The sequence below is a fragment of the Aedes albopictus genome, chromosome 2, assembly GCF_035046485.1.
Source record: "Aedes albopictus strain Foshan chromosome 2, AalbF5, whole genome shotgun sequence".
Taxonomy (NCBI): domain Eukaryota; kingdom Metazoa; phylum Arthropoda; class Insecta; order Diptera; family Culicidae; genus Aedes; species Aedes albopictus.
The window spans coordinates 469,736,208-469,759,676 of record NC_085137.1 but is presented as its reverse complement, the minus strand read 5'-3'; the positions used below and the strand labels follow the sequence as shown (position 1 = coordinate 469,759,676).

General features: G+C 38.1%; 1 protein-coding gene across 1 annotated transcript in view; it reads left to right on the top strand.

The window, feature by feature from the left end:
• The window catches only part of LOC109418097 (neurotrophin 1), a 113,636-nt gene that overhangs the window by 48,531 nt on the left and 41,636 nt on the right, over positions 1 to 23,469 (top strand). The window contains exon 2 of the mRNA XM_029870882.2: positions 698 to 1,352. Coding sequence (XP_029726742.1) covers positions 816 to 1,352 — 537 coding nt within the window. The 5' untranslated portion in view covers positions 698 to 815. The remainder of the gene's footprint in view (positions 1 to 697; positions 1,353 to 23,469) is intronic.

The following is a 23,469-nucleotide window of genomic DNA, read 5'->3' as shown; positions in this document are numbered from 1 at the left end:
TTGAATGTTTTGGGGTTCAATACAATTCAAAAGGCTTGCCATTAGAAATTATCACAAATCACATGATATGCTCATCACGTGTCCAAAAAAACTCGTGATGTTTGAAACTGTGGCAAATGTGTACTTTCACCTTTTAGCAAACCACATATCAATCACCGTGAAAGGTCTTAGGTCATCTTAGCTTTCTTTGGACGATCGAAATGAACACCAATTACCGCAAAACCATCTTCCAATTATCTCCTGCTTCCATGAAAATACATCTCTTTCGGCGTCTACACACCAGCAGCAGCACCGTTCCATCTTTGATTGATTACTGAAATATGCAAGCGTTCGTTTCGTTGGCGGATGCTGGGAGAAATCATTCACCTTTTTCCTCGTGTCCATCGTCCGTCGTCACGCGTCGGTTGACACATTTTCCACGCGGTTCGCGTGCTCACTCTTACCTCATCGTCAACACCGCCCAAATGGCAGCGAAAGTGATAAAAATCGAATGGGAAGAGATTTCACGCCCGTCGTCGTCTTCCGTTGTGGTGCGTCCCGCGGGCGATCGCGTCTCGGTTTGCGAAAGGGGAAGATCGGTGGACAAAAAAAAGTGACCAAACAAGATGCGGGCTGGGGAGAAATTTGAACAGAAATCTCGCAAGGACAGGTATCGATTAGCATTTTACAACCCCTAATTTCGGTTCTTTTGTTGCAGTGAATGGGGCTTCCTATTTTGAGTGGCCGAGCGCAGCAGCAGCAGCAGCAGCAGTAACGAAGGAGAGAGTGGCTAAAAGTGTCGTAAAGTGTGCGCGTGTGTGTGAGAGTTGGGAAACATGAAGATCGGCGCCGTGTTGAGCGCCCCAAGGCTGGTGTTTTGGTTGCTCGCAGTGGTCACGGTGGTGGTGGTGCAATGTGCCGACTCGGAACTGCCGGACTTCGATTTCGAGGGCCAGAAAGGGTCCGCCGATGACGATGACGACTATTATTACGTGAGTGATGGGGAGGATGACCAGCAGATGCAGCCGTCGCACAAGATCATGAACTACAATCGATCCCTGGAGGATTCGGGTGATGATCGAGGCGTCGGCGGTGGCGGAGGTCCGCTACTCATGGAGGACGATGACACCAGCTTCGACATGATGGACGACGTTGACTTTGTCGAGGACGCCGCCGAGAGCAATTTCCAGCGTAAGCAGGCAGCGATGCGAAGGATTATGCTGCGGGCTTTCGCCAATCGCGACATGCAGAGAAAGTTCGGCCAGGTGCTGCCCCTGCTCAAGGTGATGTCCAAGCCGCAGAAGGCGACGCTGGCGGCGCTGATCTCGGCTCAGGTCAACTCCAAGGAGGGGAAAACGTTGTCACTCGAACAGGTGAGTCTAATTGGCCGATGGGGTGCGAGGGGTAAACGCTATGATTTATGATTACTCGGTTGACGTTCGCTCATCCATGACGAAAGATATCGCTTTGATTTGGATGCTGAACTGTGGGCACTGGAGCACAGAGGCAATCCGTACGTGAGTGGAAAGGAAATTGTATTCATCACTGATTTGAATTACAATTACTTGTGACTTAAGGAAGCATCTAACCATTGATAATAGTTACATAAATCTAGTTTCAAAGCTGACGCAAGTCAAACTTATTTTGTTTTTTGAAAGGTGAATGGAGACTACTTCCTCGGATCATTTGATCAGGTGCCTCCCGGTTAGACTTAAACTTTGTAATTGAGTTAATTGATTTATTTATTGAAAGGTAAATTTCTCGTTAAAGTAATAAAAATACTTACTTTCGGTCCTGTGCACCTATGATGGTGCAGAGGGTTGAATTGAAAGGTCTCCATCCTGGTAGGTTGCCCGTCGTCGCCTTGACCTATGTCCAGGTCAAATTTCTGTCGACTTCCTTGATTTCCATGGGCCTCTGAGTCTGCCTCTGCTGCGCTGTCTTGCTAGGTTCCAATCTAATGCTTGCTTGCAGATTTCGTTCCCGCCCCTGTGTAGAGTGGAGTCGATCCACCTCCACTTCTGCTCCCAAATTACTGTCGCTATCGGCCTATGATGACATCGATGATGGAGATCCAATTGTGAGGCCACCATGCACGATTTATATGCCGCAGGTATCTATTGATGAAGACCTGCAGCCGTTGAGTGTTCTCCACTGATACACACCAGGTTTCACTGGCGAACAGCAGCAAATGTTTTACGTTTAAGTTATAAATTCGGATTTTGGTGCTTCGACTAATCTGTTGTTTTTCCATACATTTCTTAAATTCGCAAAAGGAGCCCTCGCCTTCTTGATTCGTGCACCTATGTCGATCTTGGTACCACTCCTCTCCTCTTCTTGGCGTAACGTCCTCAATGGGACAAAGCCTGCTTCTCAGCTTAGTGTTCAGTGAGCACTTCCACAGTTATTAACTGAGAGCTTCCTCTGCCAATGACCATTTTTGCATGTGTATATCGTGTGGCAGGCACGAAGATACTCTATGCCCAAGGAAGTCAAGGAAATTTCCTTTACGAAAAGATCCTGGACCGACCGGGAATCGAACCCGTCATTGGCCCTATCTTGGTACCACTATCGGCCGCTATTTGGCTACCAAGATATTGGAAGCTATCAACATTCTCTATGGCTACCCCAGCTACCGTAAAGCTGGAAGGGTTCTTCTTCTTCTTTCTGGCCAACTAGCACCGTTCGGCGCCAGTTGTGTTTTACGTCGGCTGGGTCTAGGAGCTAAGCCTTAAATTCCGACGCCCCAGGGAGACACCCACCACACCTGAGGACCCTACATATCGAACCCATCAACACATGGGCCGGGACCTACGGCTTTACTTCCTATCCGAGGGAAGACGTGATCACGGATTTTATGTCTCAGAAAATCCCATCGGCATCGACGGGAATTGAACCCCGACCGACTGGGGTGAGAGGCAACTACGCTTACCACTACACCACCGACGCCGACCTGGAAGGGTTGAACGTGTTTACATCTAATGAATTTGTCTTGTTGACGTTGATGGTTAGACATGCCACCGAGGAGCGATGGGTTAGATCAGGGGTTTTCAGACATTTCGGCTCGCGGTGCACTTTTTGAAAATAAATCGCTCCACGGTGCACAAGTGCATTATTGTTAAAAAAAAACAATTATAAATTCGTCAAAAAGCTGTCGTATTTTTCACAGCGTTTCCAAGGTGCATACACTCGTCATTATTTTGTTTTTCACGAATTATGGCACTGTCTTACGTTTTTCATCACTTATCGGAGCATAGTGAAGTGACATAGTTATTCAACTTGGAATATTTGTTGCTCAGAATGTTTCTGAAAACTTACAGACAAGATTTTTATAAACGCTGAATGAAATCTTGAGCTGAATTAGTGGTATTTTGTTTTCAAGAACCTCGGGGAAGTCCTTTGAAGACTACTGCATTATTTCTAGTGTGGTTTCTTGATAGACGTTTTTTCAAGACTTTTGCCATATTTCTTATAAATTTCTAGCAAGACACTTGGATTATTTTATTTTATTTGTTTTTTTTTAGAACTTTGGCATATATTGACAATATTTTTGATAAATTCCTTCCAGGCTCTCTTGTCAATTCGGAAGGAGATTTCTATGAAAATCATAAATACGTTATCAGTAGAATTCTTGGTTAACTGATTTCGAGAACAGTGATAGTTTCATTCTCTGGTATTAGGCAAAGCCACAGAAATATTAGTAAGATTTCTTCTGAGATTGGAGATGCCTTGTAGGGTGCTTGTAAATTTACATTACGAGATCTTAAAAAAAAAGAATAATATTTCTTAGGAGAGTTTTGGCCAAGATTTTGGCAGATTTGTTCCATGATGCTTTGCGAATACCTGAGACAGTTTTTGCTGGATCCGAGTTTAACTCGCCGGCTGGAATAATGGAAATTTTATTCTCAACTCCTTGAAGCACCTTCCAATAGTCCAGTTGTTCTAATTAATTCGAATTATTTTTCATGAAATAGGTAATGAATTTAAATTTGAATATGCAAGACTTTTCTGAAGTGCTGCGGTGCACTTGCCATGGCTTCGCGGTGCACCAAGTGCACCGCGGTGCACGATCTGAAAACTGCTGCACTAGATCATCATTTCCCAGCGACATTTCACACTAATCAAACTTATTTTGTTTACCTGTTGTGCATCTGACGCCCCTGTCATGAACTCAGCCGATCTTGTGTACGCTAGCCGCTGGGACGTTGTGTGCGAAATTCGACAGTGATAATAATTAATTCGGGCCGAGTCTAAATGGGTGCAAATGTCGCAATATATCAGAGCGCCGTTGAGCTACGAGAGCAACGTCATCAGCCAGTTCGAAGTCATTTAGGTGCTCCATGGTAATGTGCTGCCTCAGCAATCCACGATTTGGTTCACGGTTAATCGTACCTACCAGGATCTCGTCGATTACGATGAGGAATAGTAGAGGTAATAGTATACATCCTTGCCTCACTCCAGCAACGATCCGGATGGGATCGGACAATACACCTTTGTGCAGTACTCTGCACAAAAATGCCCTGTACTGTGCTTCAATTAAGCCAACAATTTTCTTAGGAACACCTTTGCGCCTGAGGGTTTGTTTTCGGGGCTGGATCACAACGTCCGAGGCCATTTTTTTTTCCTTGTTGGGGACATAATGCCACTGCGACGATTGATTTGATCTATTGTGGCGTTATCCTCTTCATTTTTTTTTATTGCCGTACTGAAAAGAACCGACACTATCAGGAGTGACTATCCTCACAGCAAATGGCGTTTGTCCCAATCAGGTACCGCGTTTCGTATGAAACTTAGTACATGTTTGGGATGAGAAGTCCAAATTTCCTGAGGCCCCATTAGGCCCCTTTCCAGAAATCTACAGCGCTTGTGATAAAGTGCAACACACTCGCACAATAAATGCTCAGACGTTTCAGTCTCTAATTTACAAAATCGACATTTATCTTCTATCAATTTACCAATCAATTTCAGATAGTATTTGCAAGGGCAGTGGCCAGTTATTAGTCCAGTGTAAGTACTTAGGTCATTTTTGTTCAGGTCTATTAGCCTTAGTGTGTTAATGGCGTCTGGTGTGATGAATCGCTTAGATTGACGAGAATCAGTTATGTTCATCCAGTTACGCTTAATTTTAAATTCTTCTAAAATCTTGAATTTCATTTTTAAGGCACTTGGAGCCAATCCAAAAAATGGCTCCGGTCCTATGAATTGAGTGGATGACCCTTGTTTTGCCAACTGATCAGCTTTTTCCGAGGCCATACTGTCCTGGTAGTTAAGTCGCGTTTTTTGCGAAATCACGTCCAAAATTTTGGATGCGTCACAATATCCTATGTGCCTTCATTCCTTGGACTTGGTGACATATCTGCATGTTTGGACGTTATGCTCCGAAAAAATGCGCCATAAACTCCTGGGACATTAGGGCCTCGGACGTTATAATACTTATTACTTACAAAATTGCTTTTATTTTCGTGATTGAGATGGTCGAAAGCTTTTTCGTAATCGTTGAACACCTGGTAGAGAGACTCTTGGAAGTCATTGATTTTCTCCAGGATGATACAGAGCGTGGCAAAATGGTTCACACAGGATCGTCAGGCACAGAATCCTGCTTGCTGTCGTCGCGTCGGAGAGTTGCGTCAATCTTCTACTGTATTCGGTTAACCCTTATGTGGCCGACAGGGTACCCGGGTACCCAGCTCCCATTTGAAAAGCACGGTGTTAAAAAAAGCAAAAAAATTGTCGGACACATAACGGTTAAAGATCACTCTGCAGAGGATTTTGAGAACGATGCACAGCAACATGATATCCAGCCAATTATCGCATACAGTCAGGTCACCTTTTTTGGGTAAAGGTACCCCCTAAGACGCCTTGTATCCAGTCGGCCGGAAATGTCGCGGTTTCCAATACGTTGCAGAATAATTGATGCAGTAGTTGTGCGGATACTACGTGGTCAACATTAAGCATCTCAGCTAATATGCGATCGACCCCCGGGGATCTGTTTGATTTCATGCTACGAATGGCTATTTTTATCTCCTACACTGATGGATCTTCGGTGTTGACATGGGTAATGCGTGGAACTCTTGGTAGTCCCCTAAAGTCCTTGTAAAACTTCCCTGAAACGTCCGGAAGCGCTTCTGCAACACAACTAAGAGGCTTCTGAAGCTCACTTGATAGCATGTCGAGCCTTCTAGAATCCTTCTAGAACCGCCCGAAACGTGTCTGCAACCCATCCTGAAAACACCCTCAAGCTCACCTGAAAGCCTGTTGAGCCCCCTGAAACCCCCTGAAACTTTCAGGGGTCCGATTCAAAAGGCTGCCTTGAAACTACCCCTAAAGCCCATCTGAAACCTTCTTTAGTGGTGTTTCAACACCACTAAAGCTCACCTCATATGTGAATCCCCTTAAACACTCCTCTTTTTTAATTTATTTCATTTTAAATTTCTCTAAGGATTTCTGTAGAAAATGTTCAGCATTTAAGAAATTTCCCTAGAGGTTTCTTTAAAAATGTCTAATGAGATTATTCCATTAATTAGTACAAGGAAATCTTCTATGGATTTCTCCCAAAATTAATTGTTGAATTCCTTCAGAAATCACTCCAAGGGTTCAGTTGTAAAATCTATCAAGGTTTCTTTAAGATTTTGGAAACTCTTACGGCGATTTTTTTCAGAAATTCTTCGAGGGATCCAGGCTTCTTTCAGATATTCCCCTATGAATTTCTCTTGAAATGTCTCAAGAACTCTTCATGTTAAATTTCTACGGGTTTCTTCTGAAACTCCACCAGGAATAATCTTATATATTTTCGTACGGTTTCGTTAAAAATCATCGGAAATTTCTACATGGACTCAGAATATTTTACTTGGATTGCTTTAGAAACTTTCTCTAATGAAATCTATTAGCAGTTTTCTTCAGAAAATTTTCCAGATATTCCTTAAGAAATTCGTTCGGGCATTTCTTTGTGGATTGCTCCACATATTTGTCCAAGGAAATCTTCTATGGATTTCTTCCCAAATTAATTAACAAATTTCTTCAGAAATGACTCTAGGAATTGGGTTAAATCCTCCAGGACGCACGCCGTTGCAAAAAGTACAACACTACATAAAAACCTCGCTCGTCGTATACAGCGCAAGCGCGGTGCAGTTTCAGCTGCTTGATGGCGCGCGTCCTGAAAGGTTAAACATCTACCAAGGTTTAGAAACTCTTTCAAAGTTTTTTTTAGAATTTCTTTTATGGATTCTTTAACTAATTTCTCTAAAGGCTTTCTTCAGATATACCCCCATGAATTTCTCCTGAAAGGGTATAGGATTCGCACGACTTTTGCAGTCGGTGACAGTAGCGAAAACAAGTTTGCATCAATTTCCGACGGTGCAAAAGCCGAGAGAATTCCTATACCCGTTCAAGCCTACAGTCGATAAGCAATCAGATTTCTACAGAAACACTTTCTATGGGTTCCTTCTTAAACTCCACCAGAAATTAGTTCAGAAATTCTTGTAGGGATTGTAGAAATTTCTCCTGAGATTCAAAGTTTTCTACAGGGATTCCTTTGGAAACTATTTTAAAGGTCAAGTGGTTTTTTCAGAAAATTTCTCAGATTTTTCTTCAGAAATTCGTTCAGGTATTTCTTTGGGAAGTCCACCCGAGATTTGTTCAGGAAATGCTCTTGGGTTTCCATTTTTTTCTCCCTGCTGTTGGGGAGATTAGACTACACTGCGTCCTGTAAGCTTTCTATTCCATTGCAAAATTCCCTCATGCATATACCCAGGAATTTCTTTAGAAATTAATTAAGAAAATCACGGATTCGTTAAGAAACTTATTAAAAATATTTCTTAGGAATTTATATGGAAATAACTTCAGAAATATCTCTAGAGTTTTTTCTAGGAATCCTTGTAAACGCTTATATATGCGTTTTTCCACAGAATTTTCGTCAGAAATTCGCAAGGAAATTCGTCTACAGATTTTCTGACGAATACAATCAGATTTATCTTGCCATTTGCCTATATAATCCTAAATAGTTTTTTCTATGAACTCCACTTTTCAAGGAAGTTCTTTTTAAAAAATCCTCCTGAGATTCCTTTAAGAATTTCTATGAGATTTCTCAAGATATTCCTCCAGTGATTGATTCAAAAGTTCTTCCTGAGAATTTTATAGAGATTCTACTTAAGATTTCTTCAGAAATTCCTGCTGGGATTCCTTCTGAAATTTCTTATAGTGGAGATGTTTATATCTTCAGGATTTTTTTACAGGGTATTGTTATTGAATTTCAGCAGGGCGTTTTCCAGAAACTTGATTTTTTTTTTTTTAAAATCCTACAGGGATTTCTTTGGAAATTCTTCTCAGGGTTTCTCTAAGCATTCTTCAACAAATTCCTACAGTGATTCTAGCAGAAATTCCCACGAGGATTTTTTTTAGAAATTGCTGCTGCGGTTCCATCAGAAATATCTCTTAGAATGTCTTTGGAGATCCCCATGGAGATCTCTGCATTTGGAATTCCTGGCCAAAAAGTCCTGAAGCAATTTCTGAAGTTATCTCTGGCAAAATATCTGGATGAATGCCTAGGAAAATGCCTGGGCGAATACCACACGAAACACCTTAAGATGCCCTTTTAATTTTCATTAAAAAAATCATGAAAATTTAATAGTTCCTCCATTGCAGTGCAAAAAATTTATAGGAAAAATGCTTGAAAATTTGTTGGAAGGAGTTCTGCAGAAATCCGTACAGGTGTACAAAAAGATGTACTTTATTTCCCTTTCCCCCCATGGTACTGTCATCAAATTGATAACTGCTACATCACTTCCTTTCTTCACTTATATTGTCCATTGTTCTTATAAAACTAAAACACTTAAAACTAAAACTTAACAATTGAGCACAGCTCTCACTTTCACTCTCTAGACTTCCCCATCTAGACTTCCATATAGACTTTCGTCTATAAACTAACTCCTATCAACTGACTTTTATAAACTCAACTATTAACTGACTACATACTGACTGCCCCCCTCTGAACATAGTAATGTCTTTTATAAGTTGGCTTTCAAGTAATATTTATGACTGTACACGTCTGTTTTGGCTACCTAGTTCATACCTTTGGGTGTTAACGGACATTCGTTGAACCCCACGTGACTCGCTATTTACTATTTACGTTAACGGTGGTTCGTAGATTCCAACGTGCTCGCTCGGAGCGTTCTGACCTCTAGGTCTTTGTTTATCTTAACGGTGAACCGTTGATTCACATGTGCGTACTCGGGCGACACATTATATTTACTGTTTTTACATTTAAACGCAAACTTTATCGCTACTAGGGTAAAAGTGCCAGTGTTCCACATAAGTGACAATTACATTATATTTACTGAGGAATCCTAATTAGTATGGAATAATAAGGGTGATAACGACTTAGGGTCGTTACACAGGAATTTTTCTAGGAATCTCTTGGAAATGGTGGCAATGGTGGAATTGCTGAAGTAATACATATAAAGTTTTGAAGGATCCTTGAAGGATTTTCTGAAGGAATCCTTGAAGAAACTCCTTGGAATGCCTCCGAAGGAATTCTCTGAAAAATTTGTTGCACAGTTGTAGAGGTATTTTTGCAGAAAAACTCTAATGTACTACCTGGAGAAATTTTTGTGAGACATCCTGCAGAAAAAAATATCTGCGAGGAATATTTAAAGATTCATTGCATAAATTAGAAAAAAAAAATTAAACGATACCTGGTACCTGAAAGAACTTGAAAACCTTCTGCAGATATTCATAGAAACATCACTAGAAAATTTCCCTGAAAAATGATAAGGAACAAATTCTGGAGTAACTTATGTAGGAATTGATGAAAGAATCTTTGAAAAAAAAAAAACTGAAAGAATTCCCAAAGAAAGGTCTGAATAAATGCAAAGAAATGCCTGGGGGGATACCTGAAGGAACTATTGGAGAAACCCCCGAAGGAACTTGAAGAAGAATCTCTTGGGAGTTTTCTAGAAGAATTTCCAAACAAATGCCCGGAAAAATCCCTGCATAAATGAAGTGATACCTGAAGGATCCTGTGGAGAAATACAAATATAAATTTTTGAAAAAGTTTCGTTCCTTTCTGAAACAATATCCGAATCTGTGTGAAAAAATTCATCTAAAATTACATATTTTGAAGAAATGTAAGGAGGAATCCCTGGAGAAACCTCTGGCGAAGTTCCTAGACGAAGTTCTTGAGAAATTTCTAAAAGAATTTTCGGTAAAACTCCAAAGAAAAAACTCCTGGAAAAAATATGACACTTTTTCCCGAGCAGAGGGGAATAGCAACAGCATAACAAAATATGTTATTTTGGAAAAATAACTGTGCAACAGAAAAATTTATTTTCATGTTATTAACATAACATATCATGTTATGAACATGGCTGTCATAAGCGGCAAAATAACAAAAATCATAACAAAAAAATGTTGTGCAGTTAAATAACACATTTAGTTGTTTCAATAACAACTTCATACTATCGAATTTGTAAAATATTTCAATAACAAATTTAGATATAAATAAGTTATTGACAATAATCTGCACATATTTAGATATAATATCAAAATCATAACAAAGTAAGTTATAACATCATAAGCGTGCACGACATTGAAGCTGAGGGCCTAAATGGGCTGTAGTTACGCGCTTGGTTTTGCTACAGTAATGACAGAATAAGTGTCAATAATAAGTCATACAATAGGGTGATTCATTAAACAGCTGATTAAATATTATCCTGTGTAAACATCGTTATCACCACGGTGATCTTTTATTTTCATTCCCATTTTAATGAAACATTTCAATAAGCAGTTAATCATGGCTTACGCATTCGGAAACCCCAACCGCCCCCTTGGGACGCAAAATCAAATAAATCGTTAATTTAGAGTACTTAGGATCTTCAGTTGTAACGCCCTGGTCATACCAGATTGAATGTATGAGGAATTAACCATAATTCAGTAACCACGACCAAAACAAAGGCTGATAAGTTGGCTTTGTCACAGTTAGAAAGTAATGTCAGAAAGAAGTGGAAGAAGAACTGATGAGAAAATAAAATTTACTCATCAGTTCCTCACGGAATGCTGTGAACAAAGTAAATCTCGAATAGTGTAGTCTTGATTGCAAAGCTTGTTATTGTTGTATTATTAATGATCAAATATTTGTGCAGTCTCAATAACTCAATAATAACTGAATTTGTGCTTCAGAAATACATGTTATTGAAATGTTATTTATATAAAACTAGCTGTCCCGGCAAACTTTGTCTTGCCAAGATGTGGTGGTTTGACAGCTGTTGAGGTCATTGCTGCATGGCACTCTAGATTGGTTTCATTTCGATCGTGTCGATTTTCTCTCCAGCTTATTAAAAATCAGCATTTTATCAATTTTCTTACTTTTTAGTTGTTTTTCGTAACTTTTTTTACATATAAACACAGCCACCATAAATACGAATCAAACCCAGCAAGGTTCATCTTGATCGGTTCACCCGTTCGTTAGTTTTGGTGCCTCAAAGCGAATTTAAACTCATTTTTATATATATAGATATACACATAGCTCGATCATAACAAAATAAGATTGTCCAACAAAAAATGTTATGGAACGGTTATGTCTCAATAAGTTAAAAATAATAAATCAAGATATAAAAACAGGTTTTGTGATTCCGTTGTTATTATTTTGACATTCCCCACCCTATGTCCAAAGGGAAGTATTATGAAAACTGAATGTACCTCAATTTTTTTTCGCTAGAACCAGTTTTTGGATCTCTAGATTCAGAAAATGTGTGGTTTGAAATAATCCATCTTGGGTTTTTCCCATACATTTTTATATGGGACGAAATTGGCCCCAAAATGACTTTTTTCGATATTTGTTTGGAAAAACAGGAAAAAAATCAAAAATATAAAAAAAAACCCAAGATGAAATATTTTAAACCGCACAGATTCTGAAATTAGAGCTACGGTCCTAGGCAATAAAATTTGAGGTACATTCGATTTTCATAATACTTTCCTTTGGACATAACGTGTTCCCCTCTGCTCGGGTTTTGGAGTATTTCCTCCAGATATGTTAAAAGACATATGGTCCCTGTATCGGTTATCGCACTAGCTAAGGAAACTATTTCTACAAAAATAAGAAGAAGACCGACGAATGTCATCGATATAGCAAAGATTGATTAGTTTTCATACTTTACAGGAAAAATATAGAAACGGAGCCAAAACTACTTTAAGTATTTATTAAGGCGTGTGCCAATGATAGGAACCCTGTATCAATTATGGACACTTTTGTTAGTTTGGCTTCCACTTCGCACTATTTACATGCATTCCTTATGGAATTAGCCATAACTGGTACACCATGGCGAAATAGGGTACAAGGAAGCCGAAAATTAAAGGAAAATTAATTATTTCTATCATAATTTGAGCAAATTGTGAAGTTTGAATGATTGCAACCATCTTTTGTGAAAGTGATCTGTTATTCGCGAATTATTCTTCTTTTATCACTAAAAAATGAAAATCAACTATGGCGAGTTTAAGCTACTATAGCCATAACTGGTACACTGAGCCTACATTAAGAAATACAAGCTTGAAATTATATACAATCTTTGAAAGAATTTCCTGTAGAATCCCTTAAGCAATCCCAACAAGAATTTCGAAAGCAATTTTTGAGTAAACCCGTGGACCAATTTGACCAAATGATTTGAGAAATTTCTTGAGAAACTCCTGATGAAGCCCCAAGGAAAATTCTGACGGGAATTCCTGAAAGAATTTATGTAGGAATCGTTGGAGAAGTTTTCAAAGAAATCCATGAACAAGAATACAAAAAAAAACATTGTTTTGGCAAATCCTGAAAAAATACCCTAAGGAACTTCTGCCGGTTTACTTGGAGGTAATCCTTGAGATTTGTTTTTAGAAATTTTTAGAAGAATTTTTGCTAAACCCATGACAGGAATTCCCGCAAGAATGTCCTTTCCATGATCATTGCAAAACAAAGTTGTTGAATAATAATGCATAATGCAGGAGTCACTTTTCCACCCTGTCCTCGGTAGAATGATGAGCACGAGGATGTTGATGTGTGGTTTCATTATTTTTTCAGTCAGACTGGAAGTTTATGAGTTACCGTTAGCCGATATCCGAATTTCCGGGTCCGTTAGAGCATAGCTCAGAAGAGGGTCAGGTGTCAGGAGCTCTCGGGAGAAATAGCAACTGACGAAAAATTGCAAGTGCCGGGGCTGGGATCCAACCCATGACCATCCACCTATGAAGGGAACGTGTAGCCACTACGCCACGGGCCCCGGAAAAAATACATATGTTGGCTACTTGGAATACTTTATCACGCAATGCCATTTGTAGAGAAATCAATTGAAAAACAATGTTTATGTAAATTTTAGTGAATGATTTTATAGTATTCTTCATATTGATGCAAATGAACAATCAAAATTCTTGTCCCAGCACGGTGGTCAGACAATCAAATCAGCATAGAAATGATAGCTGATTGGCATTCAATAGATTCCTCATTTCTGCGTTTTTTTGTTGTTCCGCTGTAGATAAACATCCAAAAAGGTAGATATCATTATTGAGCACAAACGTTGCCCAGCGCTACTGTTCACACAGATCACGTATCCAGTTCTATTGTTTGGACAGAACTTACACGAACTGCGCCATATGATTGTATGACAATGACCAATAAATAAGTTTGCGATTTTTTTTTGCACCCATCGACATGCAAATCCATTTGAACGGTCGTGCCGACTGTTCTTTGTGAAAGCAGAAACGTTTCTCGACATTTGTCAACAGTCTTAAGAAAAAAAAAACGCCTCCAATTTTTCAGTATCGTTTCATCCCGGATGTGTCCCATTTTTTTACGACCTTTCATATATTAATGCCCATAAAATCGTCACCCATGTCGTTAATTCATTACCATTGGCCACTCCCGTTGAACGGTCGCACACTTGTGGGCCTTCAACTTTTGATGAAGAAATTCTGCATAACTTTATTTCATTGTTTAAATTATGTTCCTGGCTTTCGAATGAACAGCTAAATTTTGTTTAGGATGCGTTTATGAGCTATGCTGATTTCCAGGGTGAGGATAGCTCTGCACAAATTTGAAAATTGTAGTGCGTATACAAAGGTGGGATGCTAAGACGGGAAACAAATTTTCAAAGCAGTAAATGGACAGTTCCTTGTCTAAGTGAGAAGCGGCTTCCATTCAACCGTCCTTGCCGCTTTGCTTTGAATATCAGCCAAACTTCCAATATAGTAGCTTTCTATCTCTCAGTTTGAAACTTTGAGTAAAACACATGTGCATAAAAGTATCAATTCCACCTACTCGGAACTAGGCCATTGTTGCAACAACCTTTAATAAAGATATATTCTTGGATATCTATGTATTATGCTTCATTTGTTCCCGTTTTGCCGGCCGGCATTCATCCACCAAAAAAAAAGCAGTCAATGAAAGGGCGGAATAGAGAACAAAATAATCCATCGAACACGCGCACCTCAACGAATTAGTGTGCCCATAGTATTGCTGCATTAGCTTCCAACCAACCCGAACGAAACGCAATTTAGTTTCGCCGTGTCCCGGACCTATCCCAATAAGATCCAATTCCCCAATCGCCTCTCTATGGGGCTCTTCCTCCCGGGCGGCGCTTACTTGTGCAGGTTTTTCTTTACACAACTTTGATCGGTTTGTTCGCGTCCGCTGTGATGGCTAATAACTGAGTCACGGCTATTAATAGTCTTAGGGTAAGTGTACCAGTTATCGCCATAGTGGTTCCCTATTTGGCCATAGTGGATATTTAGAAAGTTTGCAAACTTTGACCTACTATGAAAGTTTTAAGAGCAAGAATATAAATGTTACTTGTCATTAAAACTCTTGAAATGATGCAAAATTTTGAATTATTTCAAATAATCACTATGGCCAAATAGGGAACCACTATGGCGATAACTGGTACACTCAGCCTACTATTACTATGTGTTTACCATGCGCCGCGCCGCTTGGCGGCAGTAGATCAACGAATGCGTGCGAGCGTGGCCCGAATCTAACGGACTTCCCGTACTGCAGCATTGAGAGCTAAGGGTATACGGTATTGCGGATTATTTTGGTAACTATGCCGATTAAAATATTTAATTCGCTTTTTTTTTGTTGGATGAGCGTTCCAGTGAAGAGAAAATGAAGCGACGCCTCAATTTCTAACCACAAATCTGAAAATTCCTCTAAGCATTGGAACTGAAAAGCTTGAACGATTGAGGGGGTTCAGAACATCTTCACCTGTGTGTAGAAGTGGTGTCATCGAGGTTACTCTAAGTAACTCAATGAGTAATCAGCTCTTGAACTAGTATGTTAGTTCTTTGAGAGATTTCTCCAAAATTTATCCAAAGCAAGCCATTGAATATTGTTAGAAACTCCTCCATGGATTCCTGCAAAAAAAATCTTCAGGAATGCCTTCAGAAAATTCCCCAGCTTGTCCTTCGGAAAGTCTTCAGAATTATCAATAATTTTTTCAGACATTCCTTTTCAAAGATTTCTCCAAGAATTATTCTAGTGATTCCATTGATTTTCCTTCAGACAGATATTCTCCAAAGGTACCGTCGTTCGGGGTGACATTGGGCCTAGAAAGTGACATTCGTCCATCGCTCCCACGGATTCAATATAAGTCAGACAATCTGACGGTGGATGCAAAGTATCTTAGAATTATGTATTCTGGTCAGAGCCGTAGCGTGGTCCCATGGCGCCTTTGGCAAGCATCCAGATTGGCGCCACATGACAATAGGACATTGTAATTTGCAAAAGTTTGTATGTAGTTTTTTTTTCAAAGTTTTCTTAAAACTTGGATTTTGGAACTTGGAACTTGGAAATCCCCCCGATTTTTTTTATTTTCTTATATTTATTCTTATTTTTCTTTAAGAATTTCAAAGGGAGTCACCCAAAATTTATTTCTCTTATGCGAGTACGAAGAACGAACACATTTTGCATTTCAAGAATCTCACTAAGTACAGCAGAATAATTAGAAAATTTAAGATTCCTTACATAAATGATGCATACAGGATTTTTTTTTCCTATTTTTTTTCTTTTCTAAATTTTGTTTAAAAAATACTTCATACAGTTTATGAGTTTTCAGGTAACCTCAAATGATCTAGTTTATTAAATTCTGGTAATTAGTTCAATTGGTTTTATCTGTTTTTGCAAGAATTTTCCAATAACTTTACCAAAGGTTTTTCTGTTTCTTCTAAAGTTTAATCGAAATATTTCCCAGTAGATCTGTAAGAAATTTTTCATTTTTCATAAGCCAAACCATGGACACGGATAAACACCAGGAGGAACTCCTGAAGAGATTTATATATGAGTTTTTGATGGAACCTCCACAAAAGTTCCTTACGGGATCTCTAGAGGATTTAAAAAATAAAGAAGGTTTTATGAAGAAATCCCTGAGAAATTTCTGGAAACCATGGAAGGTTTGCAAAAGATTTCTTTGGATAAATTTTGTATTAAATTGATTGAGAAAGAGAAGCATTAAACTTACCCTAGAATTTTGAAAGCATATTGTTTTTCTCTCGAAATAAAATATGTAGTAGATAAATTCCTATGTAACATCATGGTAAATCTGATTTCTTGTAAATACGGAAATACGTAAAAAAACATAATATCAATCTGAATTACTGGAAATAGTGAAATCTTGATAACAGAGAAGAAAACATTAGCATCATTCTGTTTTCTTCTGGCCTTAGTCATTTTTGGCGCCCCTCTGAGAATGGCGCCCTTGGCGGGGGCCAACCGCACACTACGACACTGATTCTAGTAGTCTAGCACACAATGTGCATTCCCGTGGTATTCTAAACGTGCGGAATGGTGGCCCAATGTCACCCCCAGAGATTAAAATTTTCATTTTCAATGAGTGAAGTTCAACATGAATCTTGAAGATTCTCAACTGAGGGATCAAAATAAAATTCATTTTGGTGAATGATTTTTTTCACTTATTCATTCATTTGTCTGTCACTGACAATTTTCACTGAGAAATATAACTAGACCGTAACTCCCGATTATTTTTCTAATCACCTCAAAACTTGTGTATAGTAGTTAATTAGAATACTAATTAACTGCTCTATTTGTCCATTATGTCAGATTGTGCGTTTGTTAACAGAAATTAGGCATTTTACGACGTGCGAAAAAATATTCGTGACAGAGAATTGAATGAAAAAAGACAGGCATTCAGCTGACAATGAATGTGGCCAAACACGAATGAAAATATGGGAATGTCAATCTTCACTTTCAACCTTCGATTTTTTTACACACTGGTCACCCCACTTTGGCCCAATGACACCCCGCACGACGGTACTAGAGATAACCCCAGAAGCTATTTTAAGAGCTCCTTTTATAAGCTTCCTTGAAATCCTTCCGAAACTGCTCCGTGAATTCCTCAAGATTTTTTTTTTTTAATTCTCCAGAAGTTGCACTTAAGTAGTCTTGCACGGTTTCTTTGTGGAAGTTTCTTTTGAACAACTTCCATGGATTTCTCTAGAATTTCCTTCATAGGATCATCTATAAATTTATCAAACATCCATGGATTACCTCTGAAATTTCTGAAATAGTTTCGTTCCGAAATCTGTACGAGAAGTCTTGCAGGAAATCGTCCACGGATTCATTCAAAAAAATTTTCAGCAATTTCATCAGAAAATCAAAAATTCCAAATTCCCCCAGAAATTTCTCTATGGATTCAATTACAAAATCTTCAACAACTCTTCCAAACTTCCATTCAGAATTTCTTCCAAGGATTTCTTTAGAACGTTCTCTGGAGATTTCTTCCTTATTTATGAGCCTCCACCATAAATTTCTCCATGGATTCCTTCAAGAAATCTTCTTTGGATTTCTTCCAAAATTGCTTCAGAAATTACTGCAGAAATTCAGTTTTGAAATTTACCAAGGGTTTCTTTTGCACTCCTCCATTGGTTCCATCAGAAATTCTTCCAGAAACTATTTTGGAAACTTTTCCAGGACTTTTTTCAGACATTCTGTCAAAAATTTCCCCAAAAAATTTTCAACAATTCCTTTAGGTAGTTGAGTTTCCATTGGATTCTACGGAAACTCCGCCATTACTTTAGAAATTATTCTAGGGATTTGTTTAAAAAAAACCTTCAGGTATTATCTAGGCACTCCTTCAGAGTACCTACGGAAATTGTTCATCAGTGATTTGTTCAGGAATTGCTCTATTGATTCCATTGCAAATTTCCGCAGGAATACTTTCAGGATTTTTTTTCGGGAATTCATCCAGAAAAACCTTGCGGAATCTCCCCAATAATGCAGGAATTCATACAGAGATTCCTTCAGGGGTTTTTTTTTCAGATATCGCTCCATGTTTTTACCGGAGATTATTCCGGCATTTCCTCTAAGGTTAACTTCTAGAATTTCTCTACGGATTCTTTAAGGAATCGATTCAAATTTTTTCCCAGGATTTTTCTACAGGAATTCCTTTAGAAATATTTCTGTAGTTTTTTTCAATCAAGGGGTTTTCGAAAAGTTTCTTCCTCAGTATATTTTTTTTATCTATTTCATTTATTTGGGGCTCAATCGTACATTTTTTTATTTCAAATAGGCTAGAAGAGGCTCTTAGGTACAAAATAATGGATGTAAGGTTTTATGACGGCGGAAAAAACTTGTACAAGACTAATTAATCATCAACATGTTAATTGGGTAGAGATTCACAAAAAGATACTTCTGAGATTTTTACATGGATTCTACTAGAAATTTCTCCAAAAATTAAAACTCAGATTCCTTCCGAAATTCTTTCAAACATATCTTCAGAATTGTGAGGATTTCTTCAGAAATTTCAGCTAGCGGTTTCTCCAAAAGTCCTTCTATGGATGTTTTTCAAATCCTGCAGTTATTGTTCCAGAAATTCTTCCCACGGTTCTTCCAATAATTCCTTGAAAAATTCCTTCAGTAATTCAAGCAAAAAATCCAACAAGAATTCTCTTTTAAAGTTGTTCCTACGTTTCCATCTTTAATACCACCTGGAGTCAATTCAGATAGTTCTGCGCTTCAGATTTACCCCAGATATTTTTTCGGAATTTTTGTCATAAATTACACAAAAATAATGGTAAAATTCTTGAAAGAATTTCTCAAAGAATTTTCAGGGAAATCCCTGGATTGAAGAAATCACTTAAAAACGCCTGTAACCTTTGGAGGAGAAGAAACTAATGAACAATTCCTGGAGGGATTCCTGAAGCAGTTTTGACTTTATCTCTATAGGAATTGTTGGTTGAATGCCTGTTAGAATACTTAAGGAACTCCTGAAATTACTTTATTTTCTTAAACATTAGAAGATTTTGGAGGAGCTCTGGAAGCATTTGCAAGATAGAAAAGGCTTGAGAACTTTCTGAAGGGATTTTCTGGAGAAATCAATAAACATTTGAGTGATCCCTGCGGGGTTTTCTGAAAGAATCCTTGGAAGATCTCCTAGAGATATCTAAATCCAGTGAAAAAAAAATCTCATAACAATTTATGAAGGGATGAGCACATAAAATCCCTGAAGTAGGCTTAGTGTACCAGTTATGGCTATAGTACCTCAAATTCGCCATAGTTGATTTTCAATTTTCAACGATACAAATCATCAAGAAAAAATATGTGAAAGATGATTGCACTCATTCAAATTTCACATTTTGCTCAAATTATGATAGAAATAAATCATTTTCCTTAAAATTTCGGCTTCCTTGCACCCTATTTCGCCATAGTGTACCAGTTATGGAAAATCCCATAAGGAATGCATGTTAATAGTGCGAAGTGGAACCGAAATTAAAAAGTATGTCCATAACTGGTACAGGGTTCCTATCATTGGAACACGCCGTAATAAATAGTAAAAGTGGGTTTGACTCTGATTTTAAATTTTTCCTGTTAAGTATGAAAACAAATCTATTATTTGACATATCGACGACATTCGTCGATCTTCTTCTTATTTTTGTAGAAGTAGTTTTCCTCAGGTAGTGCGATAACTGGTACAGGCACCCTACTGGAGAAATTTCTGAAGAAAATCCTACAGAACCAAAAAAAAAGAAAGGAATCCCTGCACTTATCCCGGTAGAAATGGCATGATAAATTCTATAAGCAATATCAAGAGATATTCCAGTGGGAATCCGAAAAGGAACCTCCCAGAAATTCATGGAAGAAACCCATTAGTGTCGCCAAGCATATTTCTTGATTGCGCTCTCGTATCGAACCGGACAGGAAAATGAATAGTATTTTGGGAAGCATTTTCGAGCACGTCGCTTTACCTTTTGTTACATTCGCCGCTGAGTATAGAGTATTAAGTACTAAGAGAGTCTTTTTTGTAAACTCATACGAATTATCAACAAATTTCTTGGTGGTATTCTCATGAGCTATGCAAAAACATTCTTCTACATAGTCTCGACATATCTTTTGGAAGATTTATGGCAATTTACGAATGACTTTCTTGGAGGAATATATTCTACGAAACGTTCTTTCGAAATTCCTCCAGAAATTCCTCTAGAGGAAGCTTGAGGAATTTCACCAATAATTCTTCTAAAAAACTTCCATGCTTAAGAAATTCCTCCATGGATTTTTCAGAAATTTCTCCGGGGATTCTTTCAGATCCACGGATTCGAGACAGCGTTTAATCAAGAGTACAGAATTCTTTCAGAAATTTCTCCAGAGATTTCTTAAAGAAAATCCGCATATTCCTTCAGAAATATTTTTTCGCGAAACCGTAAGTTCCGCCATAAATTTTCCAAAGAATTTGTATTCCATATAAATTCCATGAATTAGGTCACGCAAAAATGTCAAATTTCAACCCACTCGCTCCTATGACACTCTTTTTGTATGGGACTTCCTATAAATTGTGTGTATTGGTAATCACATTTTTCTGAACCCTTTCCATTGTAAAAGCGTAACGTTATTTATAGACGTCCCCCCTCCTTCAGAAATAACTCCAGGAACTCCATTTCCGAAGCAATCCGAGGGTTCTTTCAGGAATTCCTCAATCGGTTGTTTGAAAAATTTTTCACAGCGTTCTCAATAAATTTCGTCATAGAATGTGTCCAGAAGTTCTTTCGTGACTTTGTTTTGCGATTCCAGCAGATAATCTTCCAGATATTTCAGCAAATCTCGCTTTCTATTTTAGAAACTATTGTTATAGGAGTTCCTGGAGGAATCCCTGGGAATACCTGGAGGAACTCCTTGAGATTTTTTTTTTGTCGGTATTAACGAGATTTTTAACCTTAGGCTAGTTCATCTCGGGACCCACGTTTTACCTCCCTTTCGAAGGAGGAACCCACATTTTGTGAGTATGTCGGGAGTGGGATTCGATCCCAGGTCCTCGGCGTGATAGTCAAGTGTTCTAACCACCACACCAGGTCCGCTCCACGAACTCCTTGAGATGGATTTAGAGGAATTTCTAGAAAAAAAAAATATAAGACATTTCTGAGTTATATGTTCCTCCGGGTATTCCTTCATGCACTTCATCAGAGAATCCTCTTGGATTTTTTTCCGAGAATATCTCTGGGAGTTCTTATTCGAATTCTTTAAACAGTTCATGAGATTTTTCTAGGAATATTTACAGGAGTTTCGCCAGACATTCTTTCAGGCATTTCTTTAAAAATAAGTTCACGAATACCTCCGGATTTTTTTTCAAAAATATGAGAGATAAGAGATTTCTCAGGGTTTTTTTTTTAAATATTTATGAATAATTTTTTTTTAGGAATTTCACCAAGGCTTTCTGAGAGAGGGGTTCCTGTTTATTTTCTTTAGCAACTCTTTATTTATTTATTTATTTATTTATGCCAAAATAATACACCCCAATGACACTTAATACTAACAAGCAATGATACATTAAAATTAACAGAATATTTTTCTAAAGCTATTCTTATTCACTAAACGGGAAACGTGGAAGTCAAATACATTGAAACATTTATTGAAGACGCGGCACATGCTTCGCAGTGGTTCATTTTGGCCATAATTGCTAGAACTGAATCTTAAATGAAGAAAAGAGTGCGAACGTAGACTCCGTCTGCGAATGTTAAAATCGATCATACTGAGAAGAGCAGGACAATCGATGTGGTTTTGCACCAGATCTGCAATAAAGCATGCCTTACAAAGTTCTCGTCTTGCCTGGAGAAGCTCCAGATTTATGAGCATGCAACGACTTTTGTAGCTGGGCAAGTTGTAGGGATTTCTCCAGTTAAGAAACCGAAGAGCAAAGCGAACAAACTTACGTTGAATTGATTCAAGTCGCTGATTTTCATTCTGGTAGTATGGAGACCAGACTACTGCCGAGTATTCCAGAATCGGGCGTACTAAAGCACAATATAATGATTTCAAGCAATAAATGTCTTTGAACTGTTTAGCAAAACGAAAAATAAACCCTAACTGCGAAGAGGCCTTCGAAACGATGTACGAAACGTGATCTTTAAAAGTTAATTTTGAATCTAATAAAATGCCTAGATCTTTCACAATAGTTTCACGTTTCAGGTTTGTATTGTCTAAGCAATAATCGTGCAAAAAAGGTAATGCTTTACGACAAAAAGATATCACTAAGCATTTTGAAGCATTTTTCTGTAACTCCTTCCGAAATTCCATGGGATTCTATCACAAAATCCAGGCATTCGTATAAGAATATCTCTAAGGATTTCTACAGGAATTTTTTATTATTATTATTATCTTTATTAACGAGATTTTCTACAGGAATTAGGAATCAGAAATTCCTCCATGGATTACATGTGAAACTAACTCATGAATTCCTTCAGAAATATCACTTAAGATTCGTTCAGTAGTTTATGAATATCTGCAAGAGAAAACCTTTTTCCCTTGTTTATTGATTTAATTATCAGAATTGTCAAAGAACTTTCGACGATTCCTATGAAAATTCTCCAAAAAAATATTGATAATTACCGAAGAAATGTCTAGAAGGCTTATTTTTAGAATTCTTTCTGCGGTTTCTTCAGAAATATCGCCTGGGATTCATTCAGATTTTACAGAAGCATTTTATAAAATTACGTAAAAAATACATAAGTTGTTCTTGAAGGGTAACTTCAAGGAGTTTCCAAAAGAAACTTTAAAAATTTCCTGAAGAGATTCCTGAACAGATTTTTTTCAGTACCGCAGGAGTCGCTGGATGAATTCCTGGGGCGAGGAACTCGATGATATGCATTTAAAGGAATTTCGAGAAGAATATTGTGAGACACTTTTGGAAAATAAAATCCTGGAGAAGTTTCCGAGATTTCTGAATACAATGTCAAAAAATTTTCTTCGTAAATACGTGCAGACAAAGGTAGGTATTGGAGGAATTCTTGAAAAAAAAAACACTTCATACATTTCTGAAGGTATTCCTGGATGATGATTTGAAACAAACCCTAGAAGAACTCCTGGAGATATTTCTGGAGGAATTCTTAAACAAGTTCTTGCAAAATGTATGAAAGGTATAAGTGGATAAAGATCCCTAAAGTATTTTCCCTGGAGGAATTTTTGGAGCAAATTTAGTTCAAATGGAAGAAATCTTTTAAAAATCCCTAGTCAAGTCGTTTATGGTGTTG